Raw genomic sequence first — 20815 nt, forward strand, 5'->3', positions numbered from 1 at the left:
CTTTAATAAATAGATTCAACATTCATGAAAACTCTTCCTGTGGAAGATTTTGAAACAGTCTAGAAAATTATGTTTCTAAATTTTAAAGTGTGCAGTTACAAGAGTTTTTATAGGTGACTCATCATTTTTTGGCAACAAATGCTTAGTTTTTAAATGTCTTGCTAACTGTGATGGCTTCATACTAACATTAAATAATAGCTCAATGTACAATTAGGGCAGAGGTTCTTTACCTGGGGTCTGTGAAGTTGTTTGTTTGTTTAATTTTGATAACTGTATTTCAGTGTAATTGGTTTTTTTTTGTAATGTTATGATTTTTTTTATGCCTTTAAAAATATGATTCTGAAAAGGAGTCCATAGGCTTTACCAGACTGCCAAAGGAATACATGATACAAAAAAAGATTAAAAACTCCTGACTTAGGTTCATCATGAACAAAACAGGATATAAATTCATATTTCAAATAATATTCTCATGATAATTACAAAATTTTGGGAGCTGACTTCCTGTCAGTCTGATTAAGATTATCATTGTTTTTACCATGTATCTGGCACAGAAGTGCCAACTCTGCCAATTTCTTACCTTTATTTATACTTTACAATATTAGTATTGTAATAATTAGTATTATCTTTCTTTGTGTGAATCTTTTTAACCGACTTATCCATTTTATGAGGGATAGCTTAGTTAAGACTAATATAATTAATAAATCCACTTAACTGGGCACACTTAAACTACAATACTATACAAATGAAACACAATGAAATCAAATGAATGAGTGTGTCGCTGTCAACTGTTCTACCATGTGGAACTCCTCTTCCCTTGGGATAATTTATTTGCCATATGTGGCACATGACCATCTGACATTCAGGCTTAGTGAGGACAATCAATCAGTCAATCAGATATTTATTAAGTACCTACTATGTGCCAGGCATTATGCTAAGGGAACTAGTGATAATGTACATGTTAATTATTAATAAAGCATATTTTATTATTTTAAAATAGAACTTCTAATATTTTCTTCCTACACCTCCATGGTTCATCTTGCACACTCTGTGTAGGTGTATTCACAGCACTGTGGAGACCATTGTTTTATATCAAACTAACTGACTGAGGTAGTGACAGGAAATTGGAGCAGAGGGAGTGAGGAAAGGAGGAAAGGGTAGCCCTGACTTGAGGCAGGTAGGTGGATGGTCAGAGAAAGCAATGAATGTTTACTTACATCAACTGGTTAGTACACACCCTGAAAAAAAAGAGTGACAAGAAGGGCAGAAGGAAAGCTTAGGGAAAGAAGAGAGCTCTCAAAGAAGGGGGGAGAAGGAGGAGGGGTAGATTAGGTTGGAGGAAGAATCAGGAAAAGCTGGGCCTAGATGACCTTTGCTCATTGTATCAGTGGGCTGAGATGTACAAAGTCCAACTAGATGAGAGAATTTGAAGAGCTGGAGAGTGAATAGGCTGTAGCTTCTTCAACCTAAGGGAGCTGATGGGTAAGCTGAAGAGAAACTTAACTGAGATTGTTGAATCTTTTTTCAGTGGACTACACTTTTAACACATCTAGTAGAATGGGGTAGGAAGAGCAATGATACTTCACCCACAGGCCTGTCATCCTAGAGATTTTCTCAGTCTGTGTTAGGTAGGTCATAACTGGACCTGAGAGAGTGGGCAGCCTAGAATGGAGGCAGGGGAGGGAGAATGCTTCTGAAGGTGGGCAGAATGGCTCTTCGGAATTGGGTTGAGGTAGTAATGTGGCCATATTATAGCTGGTTTTCAAGGCTTCTTTAGTGGAAAAGCTTCTATGTCCTTCAGGGAGACCCCAACTCCTAGAAAGAACCTTTTCTCCCTACCCCCTATGATGGAATTTGAAGTGAAAGCTGCCACTACATAAACAAGGTTGCTTATCTTTATGACTCAGTCTGATGCTGCTGGCCTGGGCCCAGAATGAGGAAAAGTATCGGAAGCTGGGGGGAGAGGAAGAACATATATGATGAGAGCAGCCACAGACTTAGGCTATGAGTCAGGGCTTTTAAAGGTGTTTAGAGTTTGGGGCAAACCATTGAAAGATTTTTCACATGTCTGATGAAAGTGTTTGGGGGTGTTTAAGTATGCTTAGAGGGATAATTTAACAAAATTAAGTTTTGGAGCCTGACATTTAAACTTGTGCCTCTCTACACATAAGCCTTCCATTACTGAACTGAATGAATTTTAAAATGCCCCTGCTCTTAGATTTGACATATGGTGGTGGTAAAGACAAGAACTGGTAAAACAAGGTAAGTTTAAAAGACAATAGGATGGAATGAAGGACAGCATGACATTTAGGAAGGTTTAAGAAATTCTAGGCTTAGCCTTTGGTGGGACTAATGTTGAGAGAAAAGTGATGTGGGTATGACAAAGAACCTGGACTTAGCCATTTAACTCTACCATTCCTACTCTCTACTTCAGAGGCTGAGGATTTCTTTCCACTAAGATGGTACCATTTTTCTTTCAAGGGCTCAACCATTACTGAATTCTGAATTGTATGAGTTGCAAATGGACCTGTGAAGCTTCTGAGATCCCTTTCCTAAGCAAATGGCCAAGGGGTTACTGGTAACCTATGCTCTTTGGGCAATAGGGGGCCCTTTGGGGCTCCATCATCTATACCTGGGGCGTGATAGCCATGCCTTGTTGTGGATGCTTACCTTGGGAGGTGGTGGGTTGGGTTGGCTCTTAGAGTTCTGGAAGCTCCCCAGCTTTGTGGCTCAAGCCAACCAAGCCCGAAGACAAAGGAAGAATCATGAAGAACTGATACCCAATCTAAGTCCATTGCGTTTTGTTGCCCAGATCCTAGTGGGCATCTATTTTGGCTTTGTGGCCCTGATTAGCCTCTCCTTCATGACCAGCTTCTATATTGTAGGTCTTCCATTAGCGGTTGCTTTAGGTGTGCTGTTAGTGGCCACTGTGGGCAACCAGACTTCAGACTTTAAGAGTACTTTAGGGGCAGCATTTTTGACCTCTCCTCTTTTCTATGGCCACCCCATAGCCATTCTGCCTATCAGCCTGGTTGCCAGCATCACAGCACAGAGACATCGGAGCTACAAGGCCCCTTTGGGGGTCGAGACTCTCACTCTTCGGCTCTACCGCCTGGGACTTGCTTACCTGGCTTTCACTGGGCCTGTGGCCTACAACATCTTCTGCAACATGGCTGCCACTCTCCAGTGTATGACAGAGACACTTGGTTCCTTCTTGTATTGGTTTACCTTCTTCCCTGTCTTCAGCTGCATCATGGAGTCTATCCTTATCCTACCTTACCAGATCTGGCTTCTGGTGGGAAATCCTGGTTTTGGCAGTATCTCCTTTCAGGAGTGGGAAAAGCTGTTCGAGTTTGTCAGAAGCTTTCAGGATGAGAAACAACAGCTAGCTTACCAAGTAAGGTTTTTTGGGTTTGGTTTTGTTTTTGTTTTTCAATTCACCAAAGCCTCCACTTTAAGGCAAGGATTTGGGTTAGTTAATGTCTTTTTGGAGCTAATGATTCTTCCGTGGCAGTGTTGTGCTCACATCTACCAAAACCAATTCAATAAACATTTATTAAGCACCTACTGTTGCACAGCACTACCAAAATACAATAATATTAGCCCTCTAGGATTAATCTATTGAGGAAATAAAACATGTACATTGATGAGAAAAAAACCAAAGTACTGTGAGAAGGGGAAAATCACTAATAACTTGGGAGGTGATCTGAAAGACTTCATTAATCCTTGAACGATGACAAAATTTCTGAGAAGCTAAGATGAGGAAGGGATGCATTCCTGAAATGGGGTAGAACTTATTGTGAATAAACCACAGCAAGTGTGCCCAAGGAGGAATCTAGCTGAACTTAGCTCCTAGAAGGGAAGGGTGATCAATTGAATCTCCCCATTCATTCAATGAAGTTGCAGGATTACCGGGCAGGTAACAGATACAATGAGTTGTTAAGATTTAAGGTTTTGCTCCTTTTGGACTTTGAATGGTTATATTACTAATTTGTAAAGGGTACAAAACATGGAGGAGTTGACATCCTGAGGATATTCATGGAGGATATTCTAAAAGTAAAATTGACCCATCTGAATCTTGTAAGTTTTCTGACTTGGTGGGCCAGTGTAAAGAAGTGTTCCTTTAGGAAAAATGAAGTTCTACAATCAACTTGATGGAATTATAGGGTTGCTGTTTATTGGCTGAAGGATTAGCCATTTCTCTGATGGCCTTAAAAACATGAGCAAGAGCAAGATTTGAGAAAGTCGGTTTTGGCAGTAGAGAAGAGAGAGCTAGGTATGGAAGAAAATCACAGCTCTCAAAAAGGAAGCATTCTACTCTTTTCTTGTACCTCTTTTAAAATATGGGGTGGAGAGAAGGGGATTTCTTTCTCCTTTCCTCATTCATGGGCAATAGCATCTTATAATAGTGCAATTTTCCCAGGAGGAGATGCTGCATACAGCCAAAAGCAGGCCCCCAGAATCTATCTGAAGAGTCAGGTTGAGCTGTGGAAAGGAGCTGGCCCTGGGAGCCCATCAGAATGATCTTCCCAGCAGAGGACCATTAGAGGAAAAAAGATACCAGAGACTTGCAGTACCAGCCAGAGGTGTGAGTTGCCTTGGCTGCCTGTGTTTCCTACCTGTTTACCTCTCTACTATTGCATTCTCTGTGTGTGCCCACCTTTTCCACTGAGATACTATATGCATTTGTGGTAGAATGTGCCTCAGGTTTATGAAGGGTAAGGGGGATGACTGTTTTGTAAGTACTGCTCTTACTATTCTATTTCAGAGGATGCATTTACTTTGAACTAATTATGCCTTCTGGATGACTATTAAAGGTAGAGGCATTGGTGGGGTCTTGTGAGCTACAATTTTAGAAGTGCAGATCCACAGAGGATCCTGAACCTGGAGTGGTCATCTTGCAGAGGACCCCAGCCTGTGAGTGAGAGTTGGCAGATGGGGGTATTATGAGGTTAACCAACAAATCAGTAAACATTTATGAAGTATCTACTATGTGCCAGGCACTTTGGTAAACACTGGGGATACAAAAAGAGTCAAAAGATAGTCCTTGTTCTTCAGGAGCTTACAATATAACGAGGGAAATAATATGCAAATACATACATACATACATACATACACACATGTATATTATATATATACATATATACGTATATATATCCATATATGTAAAGCAATTTGAGTGGGTGATAAGGCAGTGAGTGATTGTTGACTATAGATGACTCAAAGAGTTTGGAAATTAAAGAAATAGAAAGAGAGAATAATAGCTTAAAGGAAATAATTAAGAGAGGGGAAGGTAAAAGATATTCTTATATTGAGCATGTTTCCTCATGCAAGGGATAAACATCCCCCTTAATGTTAGATTTGAGATTTTGTTTTGATATTGATACTTCCTTGATAAAACATTTTCTATGGTACTTTAAGGTTTGCAAAACAGTTTATATATTACCTTACGATATTCTTACAATAATTCTGAGAGACAGAGGTAACTTGTCCAGGATCATAATCCCATAACTATTTCAGTGGGAATTTGAATCCAGATCTTTCTGACCCTATGTACAGCCCTGGGATGTGAACTATCCTTGTTCTGGGTGATTTGATTCACAGCAAGTTTTTAGGCACCTGAGCTAATCTTTGGACTTTAGAAAAGGGAAGCTAGAGAGCAGAAAATAAGTTTAGAGGAGAAAGTTTGTAGACATATAGATCCAGTTTTTTGGAAGCCTCTGCATCTTTAAAGAAGGTGCTTCCTTTAGAGGACCATGTTGTCCAAGAAAAGGAGAAACCACAAAGAAGTTCATGGACCAGTAAAAGAACTCTTGGTCCATGACTCCTAGAAAGAAGAGGGGTTCTGGATATTTACAAGGACCTGTACCATGGGAAGTTGTTTTAGAACCAAGCCAGGGTCAAGAGGGAGAAATAGCAAGGGATAGAGCCACAATGTAGAATAATTACCCATTTCTTACTCTCCTCTAATGCTGTGAAATATGTGGACTGTGGTGGATCTAAGGATAAAAGAGTCAGCTCTTTAGTGATCCCCGATTCTTTCCCTTAGCCTTCACACCAGGGTAGTGCTACAAGAGGATCATATAGACCCCTAGAAGTAAAAGGATTCACTGTAGGGAATGGATTTTTGACTCCCTAACTACCCAAACCGCTTCCCCCTTGTGACAGTGGTAAAGATCCTGAACCTTAAGATAAGAGCATGGGTCTGCAGGATGTGTAGGTCACTAGAAAGAGTAGAAACTCACAGGTCAGAGAAAGAGAATTTTCTTGACTGTTTATGGACTCAGATACAAATCCTTTTTAGTCTTTATGTTTCAGCTTAGTTCAATGAAACCAGTCCTGTGTTGATGTGTTGTTAACCAAAATACTTGTCTGTGACCTCAGGGGTCCTTGACTTTTTCTGTAAAGATTTGGACATATTTTGATGCTCCAAAAGGAAGTCCTGGGAGATAGGGAAAAGGTTTGTTTGTTTCTTTTTTTTTAAAGAGTGATTTGTGAGCTTCTCCTAAGATTGAAGCTAGCCTTGGGATAGGACAGAGCTTCTATTCTAGGTTGCAGTTTAAAACACAGTGGAAGATAAAATACTGAGTTATGGGAATGCTAGTGGTCCAGTTTGACTAGAACATGGGGTACATGATGAGAAGTAGTTTAAAATAAAGCTGGGAAGACTTTGTTCTATCTATCTATCTATCTATTCCTCTATCCATCCATCCATCTATCTCTTTATCTATCTATCCATCATATATCCCTCTAGCTATCTACCTACATATCTATTTATTGGAGAGCCAGATTCCAGAGAGCATTGGGGGATAGATTCATATTTAAGGAATGAGAGTGAAAAAAAAGAATTAGCAGTGAAGACTAAAGAAGGAGAACCTGGAAAAATGGTGTCATGGAAACCAAGAGAGGAGGTGGTTATCAGTGGTGTCAAAAGCTGCAGAGAGATTGGAGATGAGCACCAATACTTAACAGTTAAGAGGTCATTTGGTAACCTTTGAGAAAGCAGTATCAGTGGAGTGGTGCAGCTACATTTCAAGGAGCTGAGAAGTGAGTGGAAGATAAGATAGTGAGTGATTATTGCTATAGATGACTCATGGAGTTTGTAAGTGAAAGAAACAGAGAGGGAATAGTAGCTTGACATGATGAAAGGGTCCACTGAAGGGTTTGGGTATGTGTGTGTGTTTCGTTTATTCTCTTACAAAATCCAAATATTTTATTGTTGCCTTTTGTTTTTGTGTCATTTTCATTTCTCATCCATTCCTCCAGATTGAATTATCCTTTGTGATAAAGAAAAAGTGGTTAAACAAAAATAATTCAACTTCTGGGTCAATGCAGTGCTAGGCTAGGTCATATATTCTGCTCAGGCTGGCTCCTTCCTGGACTTCAACACTGTGCATGTGATGGCTTTTTTGACTTTTTAGGATCTCAAAAGTCCAAAAGAAAGAAACTGGATGGAGGAAGTAACCCCATGCTAGTCATAGACTTGCTTATGGGCTCCCTAGCTGACTTGGTGGGAGGGAAGGACACCTTCCCAGGGACCTGTCAGCACTTAATGTATCATTCCTACACCTTGCAGCAGGAAGGAAAGAGAGGTCAAGCTCCTCAGCTGAACTTCTTTTGTATATACACTAAGTTAAGCCAAGCAGACAATTAAAAGGCTTTTCTTCATCAGGTAGTAAGTGGACAGGAAATAATCACAGCATCACTGCTCATACTTTGGATCAGAAACAAGACTCCTCCATCACATGTCATCACATACTTAGCTCATATAATCCCCCCCCCCCCATTTAGGTTTGCAACAGGCCTCATGCCCATCCACCCAGAACTGGGCCATTATTGGCTAACTTCCTCCCCCTTCAACTCCCATCATTCCTTTACTTCAGTCTATTTGTACAAATCTACCCATATTTCTCTGAATTCCTCATATTTCCTCACTCACAATAACATTCCATTACATTCATAAACCATTATTTTTTTTCCTGCTACACCCCCATCAGTGGCACAGTGAATAGAATCCTGGACTCAGGAAGTCCTGACTTCAAATTGTACCATACATTTGTGTGATCTTGGTCAAGTCACTTAATCTCTCTCTGTGTCTGTTTCCTCATCTGTAAAATGGGGATAATATTAGCATCTGCCTCCTAGGATTTTTACAAGGATAAAATGAGATACTACTCATAAAGCACTGTATAAATTCTATTATTATTATTAATTTTGGGGCATCTATTCTCTATTGATATTAATATTTTGGCATATTGGAACTTACTTTCTGTTTTGACTCCTCTGAGGATATATAACTAGTAGTGGCATTTCTGAATCAAAGGCTATGGATAGTTTAGTCACTTTTCTCATATAATTTCAAACTGAAACTCAAAATGGTTGGACCATTTCACAGTTCCATCAACAGAGCACTCATGTTCCTATCTTGTCATAACTCCTCCAGCATTGACTGAATGTTTCCATATTTTTAATCTCTGACAATTTGCATGGCATAAGATGAAATATAAGGTGTTTTAATTGCATTGATTACAATTCATAGAATGATTGCAATTAATGCAAAATATTAATGATTTGGAGGATGTTTCAATGTCAAACTTTCATTTTTTCTTTTGAAAACTTTATTATATTCTTTGATCATTTGAGCAAATCAAACAATTGAGAAATTGTTCTTGAAGTTACAAATTTAGGTCAGTTTTTTTGGGCTATCAGACTTAACAATGAAATTTGATATTGATCCCCTTCACCCATCCACTTTGTTATTCTTCCAATTCTATTTGAAAGGTTTTGTTTTTTTAAGGATGGGGAAACCAGACTGTGTTAGTAGTCAATAGGAAAGGAGCCAGTAAATAGGGAGAGACTGGAGATGAGAGAAGGAATGATCAAAGAAAGAATCTCTTTAAGGAGATATATTCAAGGAGACAAGTAGAGAACCAAGGAGAAGGGCAAGGCAAGGGAAGATATAGAAGGGGTGTAAGGTGTTAAGTAGAATAGGTAAGGGAGTACTCAATAGAAGGCTTTGATTTTCTTAATAAAGTAAACAGAGAGTTTATCTGCTGAGAGACAGTAGTGAGATTGGTTTGAAGAAAGAGAACAAAGTTTGGTAAAGTCACCATGCGACTCATGGTAGCATCAATCAAAGATTATTATGCATTGGTTGGGACTCAGTGAGATTGAATGTCATAAATTTTTAGCATTTCCAGTTGACCTGGTTGCATGACTTCTTCTAGCCCATGACTTAGAAAGAAAACCATTTCCCTAAGGTTCCTGAGTGTAGGCTTACCTCAACTCCTTTGAACCAGTTTATCCCTATGGATATTTCCAAGTGGAAGCTAACTTCAATGGATCTATGATATGATTGATGCCAGTTCTCCTTTAAATGGCAGGATTGCTACTCATCCTTGCCTCCTCATCTTGTTCTACTCTTGCCCATGTATCTGGGAAACTCTCATAGGAGAACCATTTAACATGCTTCCTCTACATCTCCTGACACTGTGCTGGTACCAAATGGGTGCACAAACTATCCATCCTTTCCTCTCATTATATGACTGATGTGGCCTTTCCTCACCTTACCCCACCCCTCTTCACCCCACTATTTTTGCAGTCATATATCTCCTCGGTAGTTTCCTTTATGTCACTCTTGGTGCACAGTTTGTTGTTAATTTTATGCCTGGTATGTAGTAAGTGCTAACTAAATACTTGCTGATTTCTATGTGTGACCCATTCATATGAACTTTAAATCTCTCCATTGACCTTTGGATGAACAGTTATTAATACCTTAAAGACTATGGCATTCTATTATCCACACCTACAAGTCATAACAGGAAGAATACTGGTGTTGAAAAGATTAGCCTTTATTGTATGTCATTAAAACCACTGTACAGGGGCAGCTAGGTAGCACAGTGGGGTAGAGCCTCAGCCTTGGAGTCAGAAAGACCTGCATTCAAATCCAGCCTCAGACTCTTACTAGGTGTGTGACCCTGAGCAAGTCACTTGACCATGATTGCCTCAACAACAATAACAGTACAGTTTCCAAAATGTAACCCAGCTTATTCTCTTCTTTCTATTCCATCTTGGGTCGACTTCTCAATCAAGGCATAACACAAGGCAAGGTACACAGTGTTTGTCACTGTCATATAGGATGTTCAGCACAAAAACCAAAGGGAATATAATGAGGTTTTCCCATGCTCCCAGTTGTAGATAATATTTTACTGATTATATCAAGACCTTAAACACAGTAGAGTTTCCTAAATGAGATCCATAATCATTCAAAAGAATTTGATCAAGCTATCCACACAGGAAAAACTAAGTGGATGAAGATATTGTCCAGACAGTGATAATATAGTTACACGGATAAGCCGTAGAACTGGTGCCTTAGTATCATCACAGTAATAATAAATAACAATAATAATAGCTGGTATTTATATAGCACTTACTATGTGCCAGGCACTATGCTAAGAGCTTTAATAATGCTGATGATAATTATTATTATACTATAATAATATATAATATACTCTGATAATATGCTATTATACTATAATACTATTATACTATAATAATACTAGCTAACACATATGTAGCACTTACTGTGTACCAGGCACTGTGTTAAGTATTTTACATTTTAAAATGTTATTATCTCTTCTGATCCTCACAACAAACCTGGGAGGCAGGTGCTATTATTATCTCCATTTTACAGATGAAGAAACTGAGACTAAGTGACTTGCCCAGGGTCACACAGCTAATAAATATCTGAGACCAGATCTGAACCTAGATCTTCCTGACTTCAGGCCCAGTGCTCTAGCCATTGTACCACCCAGCTGCCTCCATGTGCATGTCCAAGTCAGAATATAAGAAGACAAAACTGGAGGCAAATCCTAGCACGCCAGGAATATATTTCCCTATTCAAATTAAAGCACCATTGTACAGGTCTAAGGGCAGCTAGGTGGCACAGTGGATAGACAGCTGGAACCAGAGTCAGGAAGACTTGAATTCAAAGTCAGCCTCAGACATTTACTAGCTGTGTGACCCTGGGCAAGTTGTTTAACCTCTGTTTGCCTCAGTTTCCTCATCTATAAAATGAGGATAATAGTAACACCCATCCTCCAGGTTGCTGTAAGGATCAGATGGGGCAATAATTGTAAAGTACTTAAAGGTACAAAGTCTGGCACATAGTAACATCATATAAACATTAGCTATTACTATGACGATTCCGTTTCTCAAAAGATTGCAGTGGCTCCCCATGGTCTATGGAGTAAATTGTTGACTTCTTGGTCCAGCATGGAAGGCCTTCCACCTTCTGTCTCCAGTCTGCCTGCCAGCTTTCTCTCACATTAGTCCCCCTTCCATAGTCTACTCTTCAGCAAAAGAGAACTCCATCTTCTGCTTTCCTACCTATAAGTTTTTGCTAACCCTGTTTCCAGTTCTTGGAATATCCTTCTTGCTCTTCTCTATGTGTTGACATCCTACCCATTCTTTAAGATGTTACCTCCTCCATGAAAGTCTTTCCAGATTCCCCCTAGCTGAAAGTGATTCATTCAACTCTTGTTCAGTGGATATTTATGAAGTACTTGTAATGGAAAAACTTTTTTGAATGTTCTTTCTGAGGAATGTTGCATTCTATTTTTAAAAGATGAGGTCAACATAAACTTTAATTGTATGATTCTGTGTGTATGCATGCATGGTAGTTAATGTGGTGGTTGCTTCACAGTAATTTAGGGGAAGCACCAAAAAATATATCACACAATTGTAACACTTTCTAAGTGGTTGATGATAATTTTGGGGTCATGGAATATGCTAGCAAGCTCCATCTAGAGAACCCAGGTGAACAAATATTTGTTTAATGAAAAAAAGGAGTTATCTATCAACTAGGGTGTCTAAAACCATGGTCTAACACTCATTGTCCGCAAAAACATACACTAGAACATGATACAAAATGGACTGTGTGGAGGGACCTCAATCATTGCCAACCCATGTGATTCTAGTTTGTCCGCTTCTTTTCTTTTCCCCAAGGTTTTGGGCCTTAGTGATGGGGCAACATCTGATGAAATCAACCGGAGCTACCGGGAATTAGTGAAGATTTGGCACCCAGATCACAACAGGCACCAAATGGAGGAAGCTCAAAGACATTTCTTAGAGATCCAGGCTGCTTATGAAATCCTCAGTAAGTCTAGGAAGTCCAGAGACTCCTGACAAGTTAAAAAAGGAGACAATGAAGTATTAAGAAGCCTGTCCTTTACCATGGGCTCTTCCTGGGAAACTCTGTAATTTTGTTCACTGTGTTTCTCCCAACAGTATCAAGGGAGGGAGTGGTGCATGAAGCTGCTTTTTATTGTTGGGAATGAAAAGATTTTACTGCATTAGGAAATCTGGATTTGTGGTAAAGTCTTTAATCTCATGGTTTTTGTTTTCTGTATTGTTTTTAAACCTTAAATAATGATGGGGCAAGGGGAATGCTATGAAACATAAGAAATGATTAATCTTTCATGACACATGTCATCTATTTTGGTCCCTCCCCCTCTTCCATATACTGGAGATGGTAGCTTTGGAATGGTAAATTCAAGGAGAATATTAACGTTTGTTCACTTATTGAGTGTCTATTCTATGCAAGGCACTATACCAGGCACTTTTGGACATATAAATGAAAACATGGCTCCTTCTAAAAGAGGTACACAAATAAATATGATACAACACAAGAAGGTGACATGTGCCAAGAAAGAAACAAGGTCCTAGGGGAATGAGGAGGCAGAAATCACATCTGTTTGGGAGGATTAGGGAAAATGTTAGTAATTTCACTACTTTTGTATTTTATCCACTAAATAGGACTGTTGATCAACCAATTAGTAAGGACTGATTGTTTAATATGTATCAGGTAACATTATGGGCTAGGGATACAAAGATAAAAATGAAGCAGTCCTGCCTGCAAGAAGCTTATATTCTATTAGGGGAATGGCATTCATGTATGGTAAGAAATATAAAATACAGAGTATGTAAAAATTAATATTTATTAGAAGGAAAGGAGCCACCAGCACCTTAGGGGATCAGGAAAGCCCTCATGTAAACAGAGGCTCTTGAACTCAATTGTGGAGGAAGCTAAGAATCCCAATAGGCAAAGTGAAGGACCAGATTAATTCTAGGTATGGAGAGCAAGCCTTTGCAAAAGCACAAAGATGGAAGATGGATTGTTGTTTATAAGAAACAAAACAGACTAATTTGATTAGATTGTAGAGTAAATGAAGAGAAGTAATGTGTCATAAGCCTGGGAAAGTAGGCTAAAGTCAGGTGATGAGAACTTGAAATGTCACACAGAGGTGTTTGTATTTGATCTAAGGGATAATATGGAGCCAGGGCAGCTAGGTGGTGCAGTGGAACTCTTCCTGAGTTCAAATCTGGTCTCAGATACTTACTAGCTGTGTCACCCTGGGCAAGTCACTTAGCGCTGTTTACTTCAGTTTCCTCATCTGTAAAATGAACTGGAGAAGGAAATGGGAAACCACTCCAGTATCTTTGCCAAGAAAACACCAAATGAGGTGACAAAGCAATGACTAAACAATATGGAATCAATGGAGCTTTTTGAGGAGGGGAGTGATAGGGTTGGGCCTGTCCTTTAAGAATATTACTATGTGGGTTATGTGAAACAAAGATGTCAAACAAGGGATTACAATGTAATTGGGAAATGTTTAACAAAATAATATATAATGGAACATAGATAATACTAATATGTGGTTTTCTAGGTCAATATGCAGCCCACAGGGATCATTATATGTGGTTTAGTGGTCCTTTTCTGTTTAAGTTGAAACCACTGATGTGAAGGATGGATTGAAGAAGGGAGAGACTTGATACAGGGAGACCAATTAGGCAGCTATTGAAATAGTCTGAGAGAGAAGACGATGAATATCTGAACTAGGATGGTGGCTTTATGGGCAGAGAGATGAATGAATTTGAGAGAAGTTGTGGACATAGGCTTGATTCTATTTAGCAATTGATTTGATGGGGAAGTAGAGAGGGAGAGTTAAAGAAAGAATTAAGGAAACTTCAGAGTTTCATGAATGGATGACTAGAAGGATGATGGTATCTGGAGAAAAAAGGGAATTCTGAGAGAGGGGTAGGGTTTTTTTGGGGGGGGGATAGTGGATTCTGCAGGAATATTCAGAGAAACAAATGTATGTGTGACTTAGATATGAAAGGCCATGTTATAAATAAATTAGAGGAACAAAGAAGAAATTAACTTTAGGACCTATGGATTCATGACCAAACAAGGGATACAGAGGACTACTAAATGTAAATGGACAATTGTGTTTACACAACACTAAAAAGGTTTTGCCCAAACAAAACCAAAGCAACTAAGATTAGAGGAAAAACAGTCAACTGGTAAAAATTCTCTGTAGCAAGTTTCTCTGATGGTATGAAAATCGTCTCTAAATTCCTAACAATTAGAGAAATTAAGGCAACTTTGAAGTTTTATCTCATACCTATCAGAATGGCAAAATTGGCAATTAAGGAAAATGACAAAGGTTGTATGGACTGCTGAAAAATATATTGTTGGTAGACAACTATTGTGGAAATCAGTTTGGAGCATTGCCCCAAAAGTCACTAAACTGTGAGTATCCTTTGACCAGTGTTAGGACCCAGATAGCTCCAGAGAAGAAAGTGAGGATGGTGACTTTGCACAGCCCTCCCTCACTTAAATCCAATTCCCTTGCAAGTCATGGCATGACCTTTCTGATGCCATGGTACTCTTCTAGAATGAAGGACCAATAACAACAACACTGCCAGGGCTATACTCCAAAGGCATGGCAGAAAGAGGAAAATGACCCATATATTAAAAAATATTTATGGCATCTCTTTTTATTTTGTGGTGACAAAGACTTCGAAACTAAAGATGTGCCCATTAATTGGGGAGTGGCTGAACAAATTAATAATGAATGGAATGGAATACTATAATGCCATAAGAAATGATGAAAGGGATGGTTTTGGACAATCCCAGAAACACTTGAAAGAACTAATTCAGGGTGAAGCGAGAAGGACAAACAGAATGATTTACATCATGACATCATTTGAAAAAGAGGAACAACTGAAACACTTAGGCTCTCTGGTCATCAACACAAAGACTAGCTGTGATTCCAGGACAGGTGATGAGGCATGCTACTCACCTCCTGACAGAGGTGTGATGTACTCAAGATAAGGAATGAAACAGAAATTATTGGACAGAGGCAATGTGGAAATTGGTTTTACTTGACTATGCATATTTATCACAAGAATTTTCTTTTTCTTTTTCCAATGTGTGTGTGTGTTGGGACAGAAGTGGGAGGGAGGAGTAGGAAGAAAGAGGAAATGCTTCTTACGTTTTTTTTAAAGGAATATTGGAAGAAATTTCATGGGGCTGAGATCTTGGGCAGGTTCAACTATCCCTCAGGCTTATTTTTTAATGTTGATTTTTTTTTTTTTTTTAGCATGTGACAAGGGGCTGTTCCTTGTATTCCATGGAGCATACTCAGAGTTGCCCTTTCTGCTTCTACTCACTTATTTTGGGGCCTGCTTCTTGCTACACAGTGATGAAGTGTTCAAAGGATTTGATATTTTAGTGATATGTGGTAAACCCACTGTGGCCCTTTGCTTCCATCCTGCCCAGTTTTAGATACAATAGACACTTCTCAAAAAACACTTCTACAAAGATCTCTTGAAAGACTTTATATTGATTGTTAACAGAAAGGTTATGCCTTTTAAGTAATATAATTGACCAGGGTTGTTGTTTTTTTCTCTTTATGTTATCTCTGTTTTATTTTTTTAATCCAGAAAAATAGGATTTGAATTTGAGGTATTAGGATATTTAACTTTCATGGAGACCTTAGAATCAGGAGAGACATGGATTCAAACCCTGCCTCCATATTTACTAGCTTTTGCTAATAAGAGTTTGAGAACTTACTCATATGTTGAAATTTGTAGTTGAGGGACAATGATTAATTCTTAGCCCAGAAAGAAATCTGGATTCTTTCCGAGCCAGATGTCAGATCTGAGTCACACGTGGGCGTTTTTAAAGAGACACACATGGTCTGTGAGAGAGGGAGAAGCAACTATAAGAGCTGAGGAGTAGTGGCAGCAGAGGGGTAGAAGGTGTTCTCAGCCCTACCCAGAACGGAAGAAATTGGGCTGGAAAGAACTGGCGACATAAGGGCCACAGGTCAAACAAGAAAATGAAAGAGAGCTGAGCTGAGGTGGATCTGCAGGCATCTGAAACAGAAAAGTCAGGCTGAAGGTGCTGATTGTAATCATCCCTTAGAAGTTAGGGGGAGTTCTTTCCACTATTTCCCCCTCCCTGTGCCTGACCAATAATAGGCATTAATAGAACACTCTGCTTCTCTTTCCTGTATCTTGATTTTTTCCTTAAATTTAAAGAAGCAAATGGTTAGAAATGCATAAAATTTAAAGAAGGGCAGAATTAAAAATTCCTCTGAATGTTAGAGATTTTCCTAACTGTAGTCTCTGAGCTAATGTGATTATATTAAAACAACTTTTCAGTCAATAAAAATTTAGTCATTTGGGGCGGGAAGGAAGTGAACTGAAGGGTTATTATATTGCCCTAGGCTAAAGTTGAATGAACAGTGTGTGGTTCTTACAGCTTCTGATTTTGAAAAAGGGTGGTAGGCAGGGTGGTAACAGGTGGGAATCAATGAAATTCAGCTCTGCCCCTCCTGGAAGGTAAAAGGAAGCAGAAAAGATCAAGTACTTTATTTGGGGGTCATCCACCTGTTTTATGTATGTATATATATATATATATACATATATATATAATATATATATACATACCCACACACATATATATACATACATATAAAATAACCTCAGGCAAGTCATTCACTCTAACTCAGTCTCATTTTCCTCCTCTACAAAACAGGATAATGCCTACAGCCACAGTGTTGTGTGAATCAAATAAACTAATATATGGAATATTCATGACTAGACCTCAAAGAGCTATATAAATGTCAGCTAATACAATATTTATTATCTGATGGCCTATCATAGAGAAAAAAAGACTTTTTTATTGTAAGACTGTCCATATTGGTTTAGAACATTGGTTTGCATAAAACAGCTTATACTTTTATGGTCTTCAAGTTGGACTGTTTCTTCATTTGCAAAAATCTACAAACTGGACTGGCTAAGATTCTCAGGTCCCCTCTAGCTCTAATTTCTGTGATTCTATGAAAAACATTTACCCTGTGCACTGATTTTCCTTTCTCCTTGTAGTGGCCCTCTTGCGTATCCTGAAATGGAATCATTACTAGAGTTACACTACCCTCTCAGAAGGCAAATTGCACATAAATCTGGTGTCCTATGAAACAGATTGAACACAGTTCATCCTCAAATTATTTTAGAGCTTGGAAGGAACATCTCCTAACTTTTTCCTTAGAAACCTAGAATGCTAGACCTGGAAAGGTCCTCCTCATGGTGCAGATGAGGAACCTGAAGCCCACATTAAGCCTAAGCTCATAAACTTAGCTTTGGTACATCTAGGGCCAGAGCCCAGGTTTTTTGAGTTTTCTATTTAAACTTCTCCCACTACACAATATTGCCTATATTACCTTTATTTTTTTTCTTTTTTAGTAATAAGGAAAATTTAAAATCCCCAGGACATTAACCTGAGGACATTTCCAAAGTGACCTGATATGGAAATTGTCCTGTTCTATGAAAGAGTCCAATTAAAGAAATACATAAATGTGCAATTGAAATAAAGGATGCTGTTTCCTTATTCTTCACATAATTTTGTTTAATAAATGTCAACGTTGATCTCTTGTTGTTGTTTTTACTCCATACTCTTGATAATTCATAATTTACTTTGGTTGATGTAGGGTCTGGAAGGAAAAGGAAATAAGGTAGACAGTGGCATTTCTAGGTGAGACCTGAAGGTGGCACCATAAGGCTGTGACAAGTTATAAAATATTCAGCTTCCAACTCTAATTGAGGCTTGGTTTTTTAATGGGTTCCATTTTTAGAATTCATTACCCTTTTTTTGACTGAGAGGAGAGAAAGGTGTTATTGTGAACAAGATTTACATGTAGTCTGCCAGCAAGAGCGAGTTTCCACTACATGTTTATTTAGCTGTCTTTTGATCAGATGATGCCACCAACAAAGTTCTCTCTTCTTAGGAACCTTAAGATAGTATGAGTCATTTTGGGGATGCATGATGTCTTAGATTCTTTTTATTTTGTAATACAACGACTTTTACTCCTTAGGTTGGACTGGATTTTCTACTCAACTCCATGTTGCTTTCCTTTCCTCTCCCTCCTTTTTTGTTTCTGCACTGGAATGAACCTTCTATATGAAATAAAAGTTTTATCCCAATAATTATTTAATCTTATTTTCCCTTCAATCACTTTCCCCCATATCTCCCATACTTCCTGAAGTCCTTTTGTTGTGATTGATGGTAAGCAAAGACTTAGAATTCCCTGGTTCCAGCAATCACTGGCTGGTTTACCCAGAATAAAATAGAATTCTGATTAAGAAGATGTAACTTTGATAAGTTTAACCCTTTTCATGCTGGACCTTAATTTCATTTCAAGATTGTAATAGACTATGGAAGTGTGACTGCTAGGCACTGGCAGCAAGCTCGTTTAGTCCCTGGAAATATCTTCAGAAAGATATTTTGCCCCAAATCAGACAAGCTAAGCTCTTCTAAGAAGAGATGGCACTATGAAAAGGTGGGACAATAGAACTAAATGGTTGGTAGATTTCTCAGAGGCAGTGTAGCTAAAGGGATTAAACATTTCAGAGAATCTTTAGTTGACTGTCAAGCTCATCTTATCATTTCTCTACTTAGTCCCAACTTCCTTCCCCGAAAGACCTGCTCACTCCTGCCTCTGTTCCTTTGCTGCTTTTCCTATCTAAAATGCCTTTTCCTTTTTTGCGCATCATATTTTATACTTCAAGGTCCAATCTTACTCAAGCTCTTCCTGACCAAGTCAGCCCTGAAGCAATTGATTCATCACAGACTTCTGTGAATCCCTTCTCTACTCCTACTAACTTACACTTTCTTAAGTTGACATGGAGTTGTTCTTTAGTTGTTTATCATGCACATCTTGTCTTATTATCTTAAGCTTCTGGAGGGTGACTTATCTTTGTCTTATATTTTCCATGAGTATCCATGGCCTTTTATAACTCATCACTTAATGAATAAATGAGCGTATATATGTGCAAGTTGGAATTCTATCAGAAATATGATCATAACATTAATACATCCTTCTCAGTCATTAGTAATATTTTAGCAAAGGTCAAATGACAGACAATAGGGTATTATTAGTCCTAGATGTGCCTGTAGACAGAGAGGAGTCATTTAATTTCTCTGAATTTTTTCCTCTGCACTTAGCAGTACTATTTAAGGTAACAGCGTTGTTCTGCTAAGGAGGGCTAGTGTTTTTCTCCTTTTGGCTCCAATTCTGTGGGAGGCATCATTCTTTTCCAGGTACTCCAACTTCTCTTCTCACATGTGGCTTTCTTTCTAGAACTGTGACCCTGCTGCATCCTGCCCCTCCGCATTCCAGTTGTCCTTCACTGGAATGGTTTTCCTTTCAAGACTACCTTGGGAACACAATGGAAAGAGAAAGTAGTCAAAAGACCCCCTCTCATACCAACTCCAGCTCATCATAGCCATATTCCCACCAAAACTACTGACTCATTGTCCAGGATTGATCCAGGTCCACATATTCTCCCTGGCATGGGAAATTAAACTATATGAATCAATAATTCTCTTTTATTCAGCTTGAGCCAAGATTTTTTTTCTCACAATTTTTTTATACCACAGTTGTGAAATTTTTCTTTTAGGCACCCCATTCTTTCTGCCTTTCTTCTGCTGAATTTGAATAGTAAAACACATGGATCAGCAATGCAGTGCTTAACCATTTTTAATCTTAGAAACTAATTTTAAAGCAAAAAGTAAACATGACAGTGGATGACCTTGGTGTTTTCAGTGACCTTGGTGTCTTCAATGTCTGACCAAGTTCTAAGTGCTCTACAATGCATACTTCATGGCTGTGGGAACAAACCATTCTCATCCTCTAGGGGAGTTCTTCACATTCATAGACATACCCCTAACTCCCTGATGGGTTTGAGACCCTCAACCTCGTTTAGCCTTTCTGCTGAGACAATTTAGTGTGCCACTGCACATGCTACAGCTTTTTCGAGCCACTGGTGAAAGTTGGTGAATGTGGATACCAAAGGTGGATGAATTACCCTGAAAAAGACTCAGCAAGCTCTCACACCAGCGGTGCTAGTCCTCCCTGAACATCCCATATATCCCAGAACTTTAATTAGTTCTCTGTCAGTTGATTTCAGGCCATACAGGTGTTTAATTTTTCCCTTTTGTTATGTTTTTAAGGAATGGATATTACTCCAAGGACATATGCAGAAGTTGTAGCTCCTATACAGCACACTTCAGTGACAATTACTCAGATTGTAATGGTCATTGATGTTTTCAGGTATTATTTAAGCCTACAATAAAATAGGATCAGTTGAACTGAAGTACAGAGTAAAGTTGGGGTTAAAACAAACAACAGTAAAAATAGAAAATAAACAAAGATCTCTAGATGAACCTGGTAGTTTGAGGGATTATTAATGGTTATTATCGTAGTTGTGGTTCTAATGTGAGCATCTTCCTTGTTCAGGTTTGATGTTGGGACAAAATGAGGCACTGTAATCACTGGACATTTAACAAAGTAGATTTACTTTGCCCCCAACACAGGAAGTATATGCAACAAGATTACAGTGGCCTTCAGCTTCTCTGGACATGGCATCTTTTGTCTCCATCTGGAAATGTACCTTGTTAGTAATGATC

General features: G+C 38.7%; 1 protein-coding gene across 5 annotated transcripts; it reads left to right on the forward strand.

Moving 5' to 3' along the window:
• Positions 1-1372: 1372 nt before the first annotated feature.
• Positions 1373-20233, forward strand: DNAJC22 (DnaJ heat shock protein family (Hsp40) member C22). 5 transcript variants are annotated; one of them, XM_072654596.1, is made up of 4 exons: positions 1373-1479; positions 3009-3394; positions 12004-12154; positions 15444-17775. In XM_072654596.1, exons 1-4 carry the CDS (start codon positions 1476-1478, stop codon positions 15626-15628), a joined length of 726 nt encoding a protein of 241 aa, XP_072510697.1. In that variant the 5' UTR covers positions 1373-1475; the 3' UTR covers positions 15629-17775. The 5 variants fall into 5 exon arrangements, 4 of the variants coding, with proteins under 4 accessions (XP_072510697.1, XP_072510695.1, XP_072510693.1 ...); XR_011977147.1 differs by lacking the exon at positions 15444-17775 and adding an exon at positions 4421-4585 and having other exon boundaries at positions 1379-1479; positions 2479-3394; positions 12004-12088; XM_072654594.1 differs by lacking the exon at positions 15444-17775 and adding an exon at positions 19488-20233 and having other exon boundaries at positions 1379-1479; positions 2479-3394.
• The last annotated feature ends 582 nt before the right edge of the window (positions 20234-20815 follow it).

This window comes from Notamacropus eugenii, chromosome 3 (assembly GCF_028372415.1).
Source record: "Notamacropus eugenii isolate mMacEug1 chromosome 3, mMacEug1.pri_v2, whole genome shotgun sequence".
NCBI lineage: Eukaryota > Metazoa > Chordata > Mammalia > Diprotodontia > Macropodidae > Notamacropus > Notamacropus eugenii.

Coding starts and splice junctions, on each gene's coding strand:
- DNAJC22 (XM_072654592.1), top strand. CDS start 2,558: ATGGCCAAGGGGTTACTGGTAACCTATGCTCTTTGGGCAATAGGGGGC. Junction 3,395..12,003: donor AACAACAGCTAGCTTACCAA/GTAAGGTTTTTT, acceptor CTTTTCCCCAAG/GTTTTGGGCCTTAGTGATGG. Junction 12,155..15,443: donor GGCTGCTTATGAAATCCTCA/GTAAGTCTAGGA, acceptor TTTTTTTTTTAG/CATGTGACAAGGGGCTGTTC.